The 17,149-nt window shown below is 41.9% G+C and overlaps 1 protein-coding gene across 1 annotated transcript in view; it reads left to right on the top strand.

Moving 5' to 3' along the window:
• AFF3 (ALF transcription elongation factor 3) overlaps positions 1-17,149 on the top strand; it is a 452,244-nt gene that overhangs the window by 393,652 nt on the left and 41,443 nt on the right. The window contains exons 10-12 of the mRNA XM_054009691.1: positions 2,806-2,971; positions 11,436-12,476; positions 14,927-15,051. Of these exons, the coding sequence (XP_053865666.1) occupies positions 2,806-2,971; positions 11,436-12,476; positions 14,927-15,051 (1,332 nt within the window). The remainder of the gene's footprint in view (positions 1-2,805; positions 2,972-11,435; positions 12,477-14,926; positions 15,052-17,149) is intronic.

Raw genomic sequence — 17,149 nt, 5'->3', positions numbered from 1 at the left:
AAAAGGAATTGTATACTCTCCTTTACTAGTCTCTGCTGCACTAGACTATCTAAGTGGTATGGGCCTCTGTTAGTGTAAAATTTCTGCCTCTGAAAGGGGATCCTTGATTGGAATTCTTAGGCAAATGTAAATAAATTCCAGCTGCTCTCGCTTCATTCACTACATTTTATTTATTGTTTAAATCAAAACACACAGGGACAGATTTCCTATGTGGTCTGGTTCCTTTCTGCCCCCAGGCAGTACAAAGGGGCTAGATACTGAGATGAGAATTCTCCCAGTGCAGGGAGGCTCAGTTATCATAAAGCCAATGGAACCAGCTCCTATGCCCGGTCCTGGGTAGGGGACATGCCAAGAGGCAGGAAGGCAGTGCTTAATTTGTGCCAGGACTTGCCAGGGCCGAGCGGTTCATAGCTCCAGCACCTCTGGGTTTGCTGCGTCAGTTATGAAAGTAAAAAAATTACTTGAACCCCGGCACCTAATTGCTTGAGCCCTGGCACCTTTTTCATTACAAATTAACGACTGTAGGAAGGGGACATATTAAGGGTGGGAGGGAACATGGCTACAGTGCTGCTACACTGGTTCATATCAGGCAGATGGTCCTTTGTGGACCTTTAACAGCTGGCCTAAGTGAGAGCAGCCTGCTGGGGCAGGGACCAGGAGCTCCACAGAGCAGAGAATCAGGGAGCTATAACTGGTTCTCTGACTGCCTTTCCTCTTTCCTACACTGAGTGGATCTCAATTTAAGAAAGAATCTCACCCATAAATTTCTTCTCTCAAAAGACTTGGCTCAGGTATCAGATTCTTGCTTTCTGGATGGAATTAATGGATGAAAAAGCACTAGATGTAGTATATTTGAATTGTAATTAATTATTTGAGACAAAATATCTCTCAAAATTAATTCATATTAGCTTGGATAAGGAGACTATGATAAGACCAGATATGGATTGAAGGATGTAAGCAAGGGTAATGATAAACAGTGGTGTTCTGAGCTGGGAGAATATGATTACTGGGATACCAGGGTGTTTGGCTTGGACTCATTTAACATCTGTATTAATGGTCTGGAAGAGGAAGTGAACAGCCATTTAATTCAGTTTGCATTTGATACTAAATTAGGAGTTGCTTCAGACACCAGTGAGGACAGAGAAATAAATCAAAGGCATCTGGAAACCTGGGCAGTAAATAACAAAATGAGATTCAGTTTGAAAAAAAATGCAAGCTAATATCTGTGGAGGGAAATCATCCAAAATGCACCTATTCGGTGAGAGAATCCTGGAAGCAGTAATTCTGAAAGCGATATAAGGGTATTAATGGGCAGCAAATTACATGAGTTTCAAATATGATATTACAGCCAAAAAGTCAGTATAATTTAGCTCTACATATGCAGGAGGTGTGCATCAAGGAACAACAAGGAAATAGTCCCTCTTTATGTGGCTGTGGTGAGAACACACCTGCAATACCGTGTTCAGTTTTGGGCTTCCCGTTATCAGAAAGATACAGACAAATTGGAAAGAGTTCAGAAAAGAGCCATAAAAATGATCCAGCACCTGGAGGTAGTATTGACTTATGAGGAAAGATCAGAGAAGCTACATATGTATAACTTGGCTGAGAGATGTCTGCCAGGGGACAGAATAACAGTCTACAAATATTTGAAGGGTGTAAATACCAAGGGGGGAGGAGAATGGTTTAAAGTGATCACTCTGAGTAATGAGTTTAAATAATAAACAGCAACAATAAGTTAGGAGGACAAATTTAGACTGAATAGTAGGAAAAACATATTGCAGTGAGCTCTGTTAGGCTGCAGAGTAGTTTCCCACGGGATGAAGTGAAAGCTCCATTCATATGAGTCACGTAAAACCAGGCTGGACAAATCACTCGAAAATGTACTGTACTGCAGGGAAGCCTCCGTTGCCTGGGGAATGTGTTGGATGACTCAATACGTAGGTCATTTCCATCTCAGATGTTTATGGCTCTCTGATACTTTAATATGTGTGGTCAATTAGTTACCTGTGAAAAGAATATATTTTCCTGTGGTCTGTGGCTCCATAAATTTAATGACCCAATCCTGCAAAAACTTACGGACGTGCTTAACTTTTAAGAATCTAAGTCGTCCTATTGACTGCTCATGTGTTTAAGCATATGCTTACGTGTTTGCAGGATCAGAGCCTTAGATCTAGCAGAGGTCTGTGTAAATATAGCTGTGCATATAGCTAACTAAATCATCTCTATTTAACTAATACATGGAAAGAATACAAAAGAGTGGTGTCAGCAGAAAACTCCAAAGAGACATTACTCTATGGGGTTTTTTTTTTAATTGACCAGTGACAAGTACTATGGAGTACATGCCAGTTTACTAACTCTTAATCTTTACCATCTTGCTGCTTTCCCCTCTGGGCTAATGAGTATTCAGTAGACATTGTGAGACTGTTTTCTATATTCTGTTTTTTCTAAAATTTGATCATTTTAAATGGTCGGACTTAACATGTACTCTTCAAACTTCTGTTAAATATGAAAAAGGCAACCGGAAATGAAAATACAATCCTTTTCTCATAGAAGGAAGAGCTGCTAATGGTGTATTAGTAAGGAACTAACATTCAACTTGGGTATTTTTGCCATTAAAAGAAAGTTATTTTCAACCCATCTGACCACTTATTTTTAAAAACAGCAAAGCCCAGGTTGCCAATATTCAGACAGCTGTGAGCTAGCCCCCTAAAAATAGCAGAAAGTGGAACTGTTATTTTTTTGTTTGTTTTATGTTGTTTGTTTGTTTTTCTTTCCCCCTTGGTGGGTTGTGCGTGGGGCTGGCAGCATTGTCGTGCCGCAGCCCAGTAGCAGAACCTCGGGGCTCTCCAGCAAGAGGTCAAGCAGCAGCAGCTCCAGTGAATCCGAGAGCAGTTCCGAATCTGACTCAGAGAGTGAAAGCAGTTCCAGTGAGAGTGACGGCAGCAAGCCCTCTCATTACTCCAGCCCAGAGGTAAGGACTCCTGTGCTTTATGATTCAGGGTGGCAGCCGAGCTATTACACCCACTCGGGCTCTTAGCTAGCCAAGAAAACATAGGGAGGCTGTGGGGGGAGGCCAAAAAAAAAAACAGGAATGGGGGAGGCCCCGGGATCCCCTGTCCATTCTGAAATACATTTCTCAACAAAAGCAAACACAAAAAAGATATGCCAACTAGGAAAATGTGATCTAGATTAAATTACTATAAGGTGGATGCATAACTGATTTAAAGACTGTATTCAGAGTAGTTATCGATGTTTCACTGTCAAACTGGGAGAACGTATCTATTGAGATCCTGCAGGGGTCTGTCGTGGGTCTGGTGGGTCTGGTACTATTCAATATTTTTATTAATAACTTGGATAATAAAGTCAAGAGTATGCTTATAAAATTTGTGGATGACACCATGCTGGGAGGTGTTCCAAGCATTTCAGAGGATGGGGTTAGAATTCAAAATGGCCTTGACAAATTGGAGCATTGGTCTAAAATCAACGAGATGAGATTCAATAGGATATGTGCAAAGTACTACACTTAGGAAGGAAAAAGCAAATTCACAACTACAAAATGGGGAATAACTAGCTAGGGTGTAGTTCTTCTGAAAAAGTATGTGACGGCTCTAGAAGATCACAAATGTAATATGAGCCAACAGTGTGATGCAGTTGCAAAAAAGGCTAATATTCTGGGATGTAGTACCAGGCATGTGGCACGTAAGGCATGTAGTAATTGTGCCTCTCTACTTGGCACTTGTGGGGTCTCAACTGGAGTTCTGTGTCCAGTTCTGCATACCACATTTTAGGAAAGATGTGTACAAACTGGAGAGAGTCCAGAGAAAAGCAAAAAAAACCCTGATATAAGGTTTAGAAAACCTAAGAGAAGTTTAAAAAACAAGGCATGTTTAGTCTTGAGAAATGAACAGTGGCAGGGGAGATATGATAACAGTCTTTAAATATGTTAAGGGCAGTTATAAAGAGGACTGTGATTAATTGTTCCCCATGTCCACTGAAGGTAGGACAAGAAGTAATTGTCTAAATCTGCAGCAAGGGAGATTTAAATAGCTATTAGGCAAAGCTTTCTAACAATAAGGGTAGTTACAGACTGGAATAGGCTTCCAGGGGAGGTTGTGGAATCCCCATCATTGGAGGTTTTTAAGAACAGGTTAGACAAACACCTGTCAGGAATGGTCTAGGTATACTTGCCCCTGCCTCCGTGCAGGAGGCTTGGCTGGATAACCTCTTAAGGCTGCAAACAACCTTATATATTCCCCTGACCCACACACACATAGACACACAAATATATGTAAAAGTATTCAAAAATCCAGCATCAAGACTGTAAACACATCCCAACCCCAGACAGGTAATTCCCCTTTACCATACGACACAGGATCATGACAACCGTGTCTCACAATCTCTCCTCATCATAAAGAATTACATTCCCTTATTATAAAAATCCAAAATACAGTATGTATGTTATGTAACATTTTGACACCAAATACAAAAGTCTCAAGAGCATACTGTAGCATGTCTCCCTTGTTTTTGTTGTTCTTTCTTTACTCAACAATTTTCTTGCCTTCTCTCGGCCTCTCAGTGTTTTTCAGATTCACTTTCAGTTAATTTTTGGTTTCTCCTTTCTCCTCCCCCAAATCTATTCCTCTGGCCTTCCCTTTTCTTTCCTCTTTTTCTACATTCCTGGGCTCTCCTTGCCCCTCTCCCTCTCTTTACTGTCCTATTTCTTCCTCTCCCCATTGGTCTCCTTCCACTCAAGTTCTCACCCTTTCCCTGCAGATTCTATCCTCTTTCTCCAGTTCCCCACTATGGACATCTGCCTTTATGTCTCAATCTTTTCCTTCCATATGGTGTCTCCACACACCTAAAAATTGGGAGGGAGGAGGCAAGAAAAGGAGAAGGGGGTCGTAGGCCAGCAGGGGGCAAAGAAGGAAGAAACAGGGGAAAAGACCAGTGACCTGCTGTGAGGAAATGGAGAAGAAGAAATTGGTGTGAAGGGAAAATCCAGCATGGTGGGCACCCACATAAGCCAAAATGGAAGTGTGTGTGAGTCCGTGTCTGTACGGCATGGAATTGAAAATAGTTAGTTCTCTTTTCTTCAGGTAAAGAGCATAAGAGGAGGGAAGTTAATTGACCAAGTCAGGCTAGAGTTTTCATGATGCTGGACAGAAAGGATGTTAATTAGGACCAGAGGTCATGTGAACTTGGAGGAACTGGCTCCCCCAAAGTATTTTTCACACGTCCTCTCAAAATCCGTAGGGCTACCTCTACGTGGGTTGAAGTTATAGATAATTGTGGTCATCAGGTGATTGTACTGTTCTACCAGATTGTTGGTCCCTTGTCATTAGAACATATGATTTGAGGGCCTGGGGAAGGCCATGACTTTGACCTGAATGAGGTGATGGTTGATCCAGCATTTGTGATGTCCTAAATGTCCACTGCTATATCAGGTCCAGCACGTATCTGCCTGTGTGTGCAGGTTCAGAGACTGCCTGTGTGAAACCTATGATTTTTTTCTATAGGACAAAAAATCGGTTGCTAGTGTATCTTTGTCAATGTGTACATAGAAGGGATCTCTCCAAGAACGATGGACCTGGTCATTCCAGCTGGGCATCAGGTCTATTAGTCCATAAGGGACTTTTATAGGGATTTCATATTGAGTTCTGTAGACTACAAATCGTCTTAGGTTCTTTTTTTCCCCTCACCTCAAAGATCATAGGCACATATTCAAAGGTTTTTATTTCTGGGGTGGGGCATCTTTTGCGTTTAGAGGGAAAGAAGATTGCTGCTCCACCTCCTCTTTTATTTTTCTAGCTCATTTTGGATCTTTGTGTATGGAGTAAGTGAGGTAGAATAGAGTCAGAGGTAGCGTCCAACCAGGTTTTAGTGATGCAGGTCAGTTCAGAGGTCTCATTCAGTTTCAAATTGTGAGTGGGGCTAGGTAACAGAGTGCTAGGTACAAAGGCCTGAGTCAGCCCTCTTCACAGCAGCCCCAATCAGGCGAAGTACATTGAAGCTGACTATGCAAGGCTGTGCCTAATTTGTGGGCGGGGCAGGGCAGAAAGGCCAATTAAGCCTTTAGCCAAGAGCCCACAAATAGACACAGGAAAGAAGAGCACAGGGGGGAAGAGGGCAGTAAGAGGGAGAGAGACATTGCTCTCCTCTGCCTGGGAAAGGTCTTAGGCATGCTGTGAAGCTGGTAGGATGCGACTGTAAATAAACTGCACAGGGTGTTGAACCAGCAAAAGGGTCTCCGCATAATTTGTGGACTGAGACAGAGGCAGGATCAAGGTGGCCCTGCTACAGGCCTGTTTTGTAGACTGCCAAACATGCACTCATCATCCAGAAGTTGAGGCTGCTATCCTCTCTCTCTATGGAGGCCATGAATGAGGGTGCTGGTAGAGGGATTGACTTCATGTGCCTAGTTGAAGGACCGATGCCATGTGTGGCATCCTTGAGTGAGGTCTGTTCATTCCAATGACAATTTGGGTTTGGGATGGTGAAGGGATAACTGGATCTGAAGTTCCTTGAAGGGACTAAACTTCCTACTCTCCAAATTCTAGGAGTCTGGCACTGTTGTGCTTTCCTCCAATAAGTTAGCATGGTGGTCTCTGTAAAGGAGGAATTGTTTAGAAGTCTGCAGAAGTAATAGATTGGGGTGTATGTGGTGTAGGAGAGACAACTGTAATTGGGTGGATGGCTGTTTTGGGGAGGGAAGGGCAGGTGCCCTGCTGCCATCTAGTTGAGGCTTTAAGCTATTAGCATGTAGTTTCCAGTTATCACTCCATCCCTCCCACAAGGTTTCATATCCCCACCCCTGGTAGACCTTCCTACTTCCCAGGCATCTCACTTTGAGTGGCGCCTCCCACTCCTCCCCCATAGATTTCCCCCTTTACCTCTTACCCCACTCACCCCTTGGAGAGGATTCTCTGTTTTTCATCCCTCCCCTGTCACTGGAAATTTAAGCAGGGGGAGAGAGTGTTAAGGCAGCCTCCTCTCCGAGCCTCCTCCAATTCCCACTGTGCAGTGTGAGCCTATGTATCCTAACTCTTTAAATCTGTAAGTAGGAATAGGGGCTGAGAAGGTTTGCAGTAGCATTAGGGATAATAAAGTTCTACTTACACTCCTTGTTCAGTGTTAGAAGAAAACCTGATTCTTTCTGTGAGCCTTTATCATTGTCGCATGATCTGCTGCTATGAAGCATGGGTTGGAAGAGGAGCTGCTGGGAGAGAAGTGGCAAAGCAGCTGCATGGGACAGAGACACAGTGGCTGCTACAGCACAGCTGACTCTAGTGACAAGAACACAAAAGACATGGATTTCTCTGTCCTGCTTTATACTGAACCAGGCCCTTGGAAAGGCTGTGAAGACTAAATGTCCCATTCCTCTTCTCTGTACTGACTAACATACACCAGTTTTCTTCTTTTCAAGTGTACCTATAAGTGTTTTTCTGTGACACTATCATCCCAGGAGGTAATATTGGGCCTTAGGCCCTGGCCAGCATCTGTCGAAGCTAACAAGATTTGCAGGGCTCTGCCCTCCCCACATCAGCAGGGTGCAACATACTGACCCTGCAATGAGCACTGTGGTTTTGGGCACTGTTGGCTGAGGAGCTCCCTGTATATTCTTGGTATCCCCTCCGATCTTATATATCAGTGTCATTGACCCACTTCTCTTCTGCTATGTCTACACCACAAGCTACGAGTGTGATTCCCAGCTCACGTACACATAGCGGCGCTAACTCTCTTCTGAGCTAGCACGAGTATAAATAATGACGTAGCCACAGTACCACAGGGAGCAGCAGCACCGAGTGTGAACCCACCTGAAACCCATGGATACGTCCTCAACCTGGCTAAGCCTTGCCACCACTGCCTGTGCTATTGCAGCTACACTACTGTTTATACTCACGCTAGCTCTTAGTGAGCTAGTGCCAGCACGTGTATACAAGCTGGGAATCACACCCCTCGCTCATAGCATACGCAGAGTCTTTATATTAAGTAAATAAAAAGAGTGTATATATCTAGGTAGATTGACTAAAAGGTCATTAGGCACCTGTCTCTTCTCCAGATTTGTTTCCCTGTTAGATTTAACTCTTTTTTCACCTTTTCTCCTTTTTGACTGTTTTGTTTTTCAAACAGTTTTCAGCTTCCACAGGCCCCTGGAGAAGCCCCAGTTGTATTTTCTGGTTGGCATACTGAGAGTTAAAGATGAGTTTGCCACCAAACTAACTTTGGACATGTCCTTTACTTTTGGTAGTGGAACTCACTGGTTTTTAACTTCCACCAGGGCCGGCTCCAGGCACCAGCGTAGCAAGCAGGTGCCTGGGGCGGCCAATGAAGAGGGGGGCAGCACGTCCGGCCGTTCATCGGCGGGGCCATCACTCCCTCTCGGAGCGAAGGACCTGCCGCCGAATTTTTTTTTTTTTTTTTTTTTTTTTTTTTTTTTTTGCTGCTTGGGGTTGCAAAAACACTAGAGCCTGTCCTGGCTTCCACACACCTGACTTTGTTAGGCAAACATTCTCGGGTTCCAGGACTGAAACCCTGGCCTCAATGGCAAAACTCACCAGGGCAGGAACCATCTCTCATTATGTGTATGGATAGTGCCTAGCATAAGAGGGCCCCTGATCTCAATAGGGGCTTCTTGATAAGCAATATGGTAATGCAAATGATAAATAAGAACAACAGAGAGTGGCTTTATTTCTTAAAAGAAAAGGGCACCAGGCTGCATAGGGCCTACTATGCTGCCTAGTCTCTAAGTCCCTCTTTCCAATAGTAAGTGCAGGAGACACCATAGTTTTCACAGAGTTTGCACCTCTGCCCCCCAATCCCTTCCAGAGAACGTGCATTGGAGGCTTCCCCTGGATCTATGGCCCTTGTGCCTCCAGCTGTACTTTGTAGACTCTAATATAGGGATCAGCAACCTTTGGCACACAGCTCACCAGGGTAAGCACCCTGGCAGGCCGGGCGGGTTTGTTTACCTGCCACGTCCGCAGGTTCGGCCGATCGCGGCTCCCACTGGGGAGAGCAGAATATTCCCCTGACTAATGCTGTGCTGGCCAATGCAAAGTGGGGAACAGAGGTGATATAAGTTGAGTGCCTTATGATTTGCTCAGGGGTCACTCTAATCCAGTGGATCAGGTGTGGGCCAGGTTCTTTCCCCACCCCCCCACAAATAATTGAAATTTCTGGGGGGTACAACATGAATTGATGAAAAGTTTCCAGTGAAATTTTGCAAACATTTTTGCCAATTTCACCCTACCAATCATTATCACATCCCATTGCAAAACAGTCTGCCTTAGTGAAAGCAGGTTCTTGTATATGATTTTTCAACTGCAAAGCTTTTCAGTTGGATACATTAATTGAACAAATAGATTCCAATTGTATATTGACTTCATTGGTGCCAACTGCAAACATTCAAAAATCATGTCAAGCCCCCAGAATCATCAGATTGGCTTGCAAATCACGAGAGATTTTTATTTGAGATCTTTTTATTTACCTTTTGTTTTGAGGGTTCACATTTACAAGATTTTTTTTCCAAAGCATAAGTTCTAAAAACTTTCCTTTTAAAAAAATGAAAGCTGGGATTACTTACCTAATCAATGATTCCAGGAGCTGGAGCTTTCAGAAAAGTACTAAATATAACGAGCTCATGCTAAAATTGGGAGAGTTGGCAACACAGTTTGTACTAGAGGGGTTTTGCCTGAGGCACTACTATTTAGTGGGCATGTACATTCGTGACAGAGTGGTAGATAGTGGAAGTACCACTACTGGGAAGCACCACGTTGTAAAATCATGTCACTCAGCTGTTCCTCATTGTTTTCGGATGTTGTAATTTTGCCCCTGAATTATGAATTGTGAGAAACAGAGTTTTAGAGAATGACAATATCTAAAACTGGAGGAGGGGATCGTAAGTGCAGCCACATACAAAATTTGTGGCTGACCAGTTGCATTCAGGAGATTGGGTGGGACATCAACGGGACAGTACAAAGTTGGCATGTTATTTCCCTGTGAACCTTTACCATAGGTTGTTCACTAATGAGAAAAATTAGACAACAAGAGTAAAATTCTTCATGGTATAACTGAGGGCAGAATTTAGCCCAGTGATGGTTTTCATGTCAGCTACATAGCATGCATGGTGATTATTTATTTCAAATTAATGGAATATTGAGGCAAAATCTGGTCCCACTGAGGACTTTGGGAGATTTTCCCATTGATTTCAGTGGGATCAGAAATTTAGCTTTTTATGACTACAGCCACAAAAGACGGTTCATATATTAGTGAGACCCTATCCAAACCTCGTCTTCAGTGGGGTTTTAGTGGTATTATTTTGTTTCATTGTGTCGTTTTTTGCCTTGCATTCTTATTCCACCACCACTTGTTTCATTTCATTCAAATTACTGGTTGCAAGAGGTACTAAGAAGCACTTGGGCATTATTGTCTTAGCCATAGCTGCATTTGAAATAATAATTATCCCACTTCTTCACTGTCCAAACACCATTGTACTTTAGATGCACTCTTAAAACTGGAACATGATATGACACAAATGAGGAGAAAAATTAACAGCTACACAATATATGTAAAATGAGTAACTGACAATATCTCCACACACAAAAATGTTTGGGTGATCTTGCATGATTCTAGTGTCTGTATACCAGGGGGAGAAAACAGCAGTACCTAGAAAGTTAATTAAATAATGCAATTAAAACTCCCTTGTAGTGTCTAAGTATTCTTGTCTTTACTAGCAATGTTATAAGATACAAAATACATCTCCCTTTTTTCCTCCCTATTCTTCATTCTGTAGCCTTGATTTTATCCCTTTTTTTTCTGTCTTTCTATCACCATTATCTTTTCTTTTATTTGGAAAGTTGGAAGCATTTCCCAGTAAAGTGGATGTCAATAGCGCACTGCATGAATCACCTTTTAAGAAGTATGAATCACAGTAGCTGTCCTCCTTCCCAACCTCATTCAAAACTGAAAATATCGCTTCTACAGTACACCCTGTCTCTAACAGCCTGCACTTTAGTCATTCCGTTCTGCTCCTAAAGTCAATGCTCCTGTTAATAGCAGAGGAATATTATTCAGTTCCATGGCTGGGTACCCTAATAAAGACAGTAAACTTAAACAGGCACTAACTGTACATTGTCTGTCTAACTGTCTTTTTCACCTTTCGCATCATTCTTTTTTTTTTTTTCTTTGATTCCACTACCCTCATGGAGATGCTTCTCTCATACCCCAAGGTACCAGGTAAAGGGTTAATTCCAGGAGCTGAACTCTTAGCTTGTCCAATGAGAACAGCATGGCCACAGTTAAAAAAAAACACAGTACAAGCCCTACAATTTAGTTATTTTCACTCTGAACATATAGAGAACCTATACAAATACAGACCGTGATGTCCCTCACAGCTGGAAATTTATTAAATACTGTTTTGTTTGATTTGCTTTCAGCCTGAGCAGCCATCATCAAACAAGTGGCAGTTGGATAAATGGCTAAATAAAGTTAATCCTCACAAAACATCTATTCTTAACCAAAATGATAAGCATGGACTGGAGAGCAATCAGTATTACAGCAGAATAAAGGATGAAGGACAGGAGTGTGAGAAAATACCAGCTATTTGCCAAACTGACCTTAGAGACAAGGAAATTAAGAACCCCAGCAAAGAGGAGTTGAGGCCTAGAACTGCTAATAAAGCGCCAGGAAATAAAGGAGGGAAGCAGAAATCACCTCCTACGGCTGCTGCTGTTTCTGGAGACAGCGGCCCTCAGAGAAGGACGACTTGTAAAAAACAGCCAAGAAGAACAGAGAGGACCTCTGGTGGGGATGCGTTGAACTGCCATACATCTGAGGATCTCGCTTTGAGCCAAGTAGTTTTGGAAAATAACATCTGTGAACAACCTAAAGCCAGGCCCTGCAACAACAGAACTGGGCACAGAAAAGAGCCCCGCTCTGTCGCTGCATGTGAAAAGAGACGTACCAGAGGGCCAAGCAAAACTGCCCCCAAATCCAAGGAATTTATCGAGACGGAGTCTTCGTCTTCATCATCTTCCTCAGATTCAGATTCAGAATCCGAACAAGAGGAATATCCTCTGCCCAAACCTCAAACTGTGGCCTCTGCTTCAGGTGGGAGTGATCAGAGGTTGAGGGACTCCGTGAGCAGTAACACCAACAAAACTAACAGCAGCTGCAGTGCCTTTGGCTCCATTAATGCCAGGACTAGTAATGATATAGCAAAGGAGCTGGAGGAACAGTTTTATACTCTAGTTCCTTTTGGCAGGAATGAGCTCCTGTCTCCTCTGAAAGACAGTGATGAGGTAAAATCACTGTGGGTCAAAATTGATTTGACTCTTTTGTCCAGAGTTCCAGAGCGTTTACCTGAGGAGTCACTGGCAATGAGCACTGGAGGAAAAGAAGAAGCCAGCCTTCAGCAGAATAATTGTACTTACCCACCAGCAGAAAAGGTTGTGCCAAAATCTAGAAGGAAACGCAAGGTAAGCTGTATGGGGGTTTCTTTGGTTTTGGAGGGGATTCAGGGGAAAGTTGCATGGCATATTTTGTTGTAGAGATGCATAGCTCCCGAATCGCCAGTCCACAGGCGCGGCAAACTGCTCCCATGGCTACGAGGCAGGAGTGACCTTCAATCCAGCGTTTGTGTTTGGGAAACTTATTTGGCTGATTTGATTGTACCCTCGCAGCTGGTGTTCACGCGCTCAAGAGATGGGTTCGTTATCTTATGTGCATGTATACTGCCTGGCTCTTCTATGCGCAAGAATGTAACCACTAAGAAGAGTTGTAAACAAAGTAAGGAGAGAAATAAAAACCCCAGGAAAAGTTTTCCTGGGAGGCTTTTTGCAAGAGGCTTGTAAAGCTCTCTAGCTACCACAGACCTGGCGTTCTGTTTCCTTTCCTGCGTCGTCACCACATTTTGTGTCTTCCTATCTAATCTATTATCTAATCTATCTAATCATCTATGTCTTGTATATGATCTGTTTACCCAAACAATATAATATGTGTATGTATCATGCATTTAACAATAATATCCGATTTGAATTCAAATTTTTGAAGCAATGTTTCATCATCACTCACTCCCCTACTGTGTGTGACTTTGAACCAACAACAGTCATTCAAGGAACAGGAGAGAAAAAAACATTGAAAAGCAAAAATAAAACTTCTAGCCAGCAGGGGTCAAAGATGCCATAGCCCGTAGTGCATTTTCAGTTGACACATTGTCATTCCCTCCTCATGAAAATAGTACCCTTTATTAGTGTTTTTTTCAAAACTTGGACATCTGAAGATGATGCCTAAATCAGACAATGAAGTGTATGCAGCTGTGTAATCAAAGCCAATATCATGTCTTCATTACGAGCGTGTGGGAGAAGGGAGGTAGAGATAGTGCCTATGTCATCTCAAGATGTTAGCAAAGGGCCCAATCCTGCAAACGCTCTGCATACAGCTATTCTGCTGACATCAGCGGGAGCTTAATTTATGTAAATTCATGATCCATTTGGGCTGACAACTTTTCTCAGTGCAATACTGTTTAACTCAGTGGGGTTGCACAGGTATAACTGAGTCCAGAATTTAGCCCAATGTCTGTTCTGCATCCATAGATGCCATCTCTAGCAGCTATTGCACTAGCCAGGGATAGCCAGAGTGCAGCAGCTCTCTAGTTACATCTGTCCTGCAGCCAGGACTTACCTACATTCCCCACACTGCAGAAATGCACCAGCTTTACACCAGCTGAGGATTTCCCTATGCTATGGGAATCCCCATCTGCCCAATTAGAGCAGTTTTACAGTCCCTTTGTGCAGATCTGACCCCAGGGACTGTTCTGAACACAGCTCAGACATCATACAGAGACCCACTGAGCTTCCCCTCTTTCAGAGGAATGTCTGCATTTCATCCAGTATGCATTGCCCAAGAAGTAACATGCAGTAGTCATGGGAGAGTGACCAGGAATGGTCAAAGAGTAGCAGAAGCAAAAGCATAGATGTGCCACTATGACATAGGAAGGGTAAATGTGATATTGCCATGTTGTATACCCAACAGAAGACAGGAAGGCACAATGAAAAAGCAGAATAAACAGCATAAGACAAGGAAACAGCATGTCACCAATTACAGATGAATGTCATAAGGGTACAGCAGGCAAAGTGGCATAAGCAGAAACAGGCTTATCCACCACAACTACCACCATTCCCCTAAAAATATGGGTAAACTAGAGACACGACCACAAAGCATGTTCTAAAGGTGTAGGATGATCATCATTCCTCATGAATGAGAGCCAGGCTGTAGACACAATACTAATGCCTTAAAAGCTGCCCTGATTGTAATGTGTAAAACAGACAGAATGCTGTTGCCATTTAGCAAAGCAATGAATGAAGCCCACCCAATGGGTAACAGGAGGAACTCAATCACTCTTAGAGATTGGACGGTGCTAACAATGGAAATGACCATGGAGTTCAAAGGAGGGAGGGGAAGCAATAACAATGTCTGGGGGGACTCTAGGAAGGAGAGAGATAGTAGGACTTATGAAATGGTGACAAGGGACATGAGGCCCATGGAAGAAAGGAATAGAGTGAAAGGAAACCAGGTATGGGTTTGGGGGAGAAATGTAGAGGAAATGGACAAAAATGAGGACATAAAAAGATAATGTCTAGAGATGGAAGGAGAGAAATGGTTAAAAAATAATTGTCACATTTTCTTTCTTACTCCTTTGCTTGCAGGTTGTCTATTAAGATTTTAAGCATTTCAAGACAGTAAACTATCTTGGTGCATGTCTGTATAGTCTATGGACTATATAAATAAAATTAAATAATAGTTAATACCAGGATACACCAGAATACAGGCCCTAATTTCCTGTAATACCCAGCAATCTTTTGCTTCTGTACATGGGACTTGTGTCACCTATAAAATTCAATAGATGATCATTTTTCTCTTCATTCAGTGTGAAAATGAAGAAGAGGACAGGGAGATCAAGAAGACTCATTTAGAGCGAGAGTGTTCTTCACGATTAATTGCCTCTGCCCCAGGTATTTCAACAGCAAATCATTGCAACAGGAACGAACATAGGTATGCATTTCCCTTGTTATTTAAAATTCAGTCTCCACAATTAACTGAATCATAATGCGATGTGTTGTTTGGCATTTGATGGAATAGATTTTTTTTAATTATCACATTTTATGTGTAAAAATTATCCTTATGCATTTTCTCTCCTTTTTTGTATAATGAATGAATTAGCTGCTCCTAGCATAATTGTACTAATATTTTTGTTCTGTTACATAAAGAAGTTGTGAGTTCCAAGTGGTTGGATGCTGGATTAAATCATTATAGCAACAACAGGAGGATAAACTGAGACATTAGAGTATTCCTAGGCATTATGTTCTGGGCATCAGTTCAGCTAGGGTACCATCCTTAGTCCTTTTTACCTCCACCACATTGTTATAAGTTTCAGCATTAGAGCTTGCTTAGATATCTCAGTTTAAATATACTAATTAATCTATGTATTCTGAGGACAAAGTGAAGAAAAGTACTTGAATTGATGCCTGGAATTCTCAACTCTTGCATACCTTAAGGATCAGACAATCTAAAGATTATGGGCAAGTTATTTTCCATACTATTTGGTATGTTTAGGACACACAACTTTGTGTGACTATAAAAACAGCCAAATTTCCAAAGGATGCAAAGCATGAAATGAGTCATGAAAATCCAGCTTGCAGAGATTTGTGCAGCCATACTATCAATCAGTCATCTCAATCATGCCTGGTTTCTTCAGAGATTGCCAGCAAGCAATTTGAGTCATGTATCTTCTTAGAGTTCAGTTACATTCTGCTTAGTACATGCAGGTCATTAATATATTTTAAAAATCCCTTTTTATTATATTTTATAGTGCAAGTGCAAAGAGATACCTTGTAATTTATATAACGTCTAATATTCAACAATAATTAGTATTTCTTGTATTCATTTATGTGTAGGATTTTCTCTTCCTTTCATCACTGTAGGAACTGAACAACTCTTATTTATAATATTGAACAAATGCAAAGGAACAATCTCAAATGTTCTGCATAATCAAAAATATGCATTCAGCTTCTCTGTAATCCTATAACTCACATATGTTACATAAAGTAAAAATATCACATGTAGTAGTCTATTTTATTGTGGTTGATTGGATGCATGTATACTATTCCATGTATTCTATTACCAACGTATCCTACATTTTACATCATATACATTCTCAAAATGATCGTCATACTCTGACATGTTTTGTTTTAGCCAGTTTTTTTCTGGGGTTAATTCCACACTGCCTAAAAGTGATAGAATGTGTGTCACATGTAATGCATGCATGGTTTCCAATAGCAATTGTATATCGAAAAGACAACAAATAAGTTCTTAAATGCTCCCTTCTCATCCTTCCCCAATTCTCTTTTCCCTTCTCCCCCCAAAGTATTTATATGGCTTCTATTACCATAGCATCTCCCAATCATTAATGTATTTATCCCCACAACATCCCTGTGAGGTAGGGCAGTGTTGTTATCCCCATTTTACAGATGAGGAACTGAGGCACAGCGAGACTATGTGACTTTCCCAAGGTCATACAGAAACTCAGACAGCAGAGAACTGAACGCAGGTCATCCTGAGTTTCATGCTAGTACCCTAACCACTTGATCATCCTTCCTAGTGCTGTTGCACTTTAAAGCAGCTGTAGCTTCTTCAGGCTACTTTAGCCTCACGCCCTGATGATGCTGTATGAACCCAGCTGACCAGGGCAAAGCTTCTATTTGAAAAAGGAAATCAAGTTGGAGTGTCAGCAAGGGGCTCCTAAATATTCCAATTAACATTAAAATCCATTGGTTTTTTTACCAAAAAATCACTATTTGCTCACCTTAACTCTCTTTCATAAAAAGTGTAGGCCATTACAAAAAAATTCCTTTAGCCACACTTTAAAAGTACTGCCTTATGAGCCCATGAAGGTCTAAAAAGCTCTAGTAATGAGCTACGGTTTCTGCCACATCAAGTTTTTAAAGACTCGTAAGATAAATGAACAAGTGTTTGGGAGCCGAATGTTTAATTAGTTCTGTTCTCTGAAATGATGGGGTAAAACAAAGTGTATTTTGTATCACATTCACTTTTGCAACCACATTCAGGAGGTAGTGTCTGATACTGTATCTAT

This window comes from Malaclemys terrapin, chromosome 1 (genome assembly GCF_027887155.1).
Source record: "Malaclemys terrapin pileata isolate rMalTer1 chromosome 1, rMalTer1.hap1, whole genome shotgun sequence".
Taxonomy (NCBI): domain Eukaryota; kingdom Metazoa; phylum Chordata; order Testudines; family Emydidae; genus Malaclemys; species Malaclemys terrapin.
The sequence above is the reverse complement of the archived record's forward strand: the minus strand, read 5'-3'. Positions and strand labels throughout refer to the sequence as shown.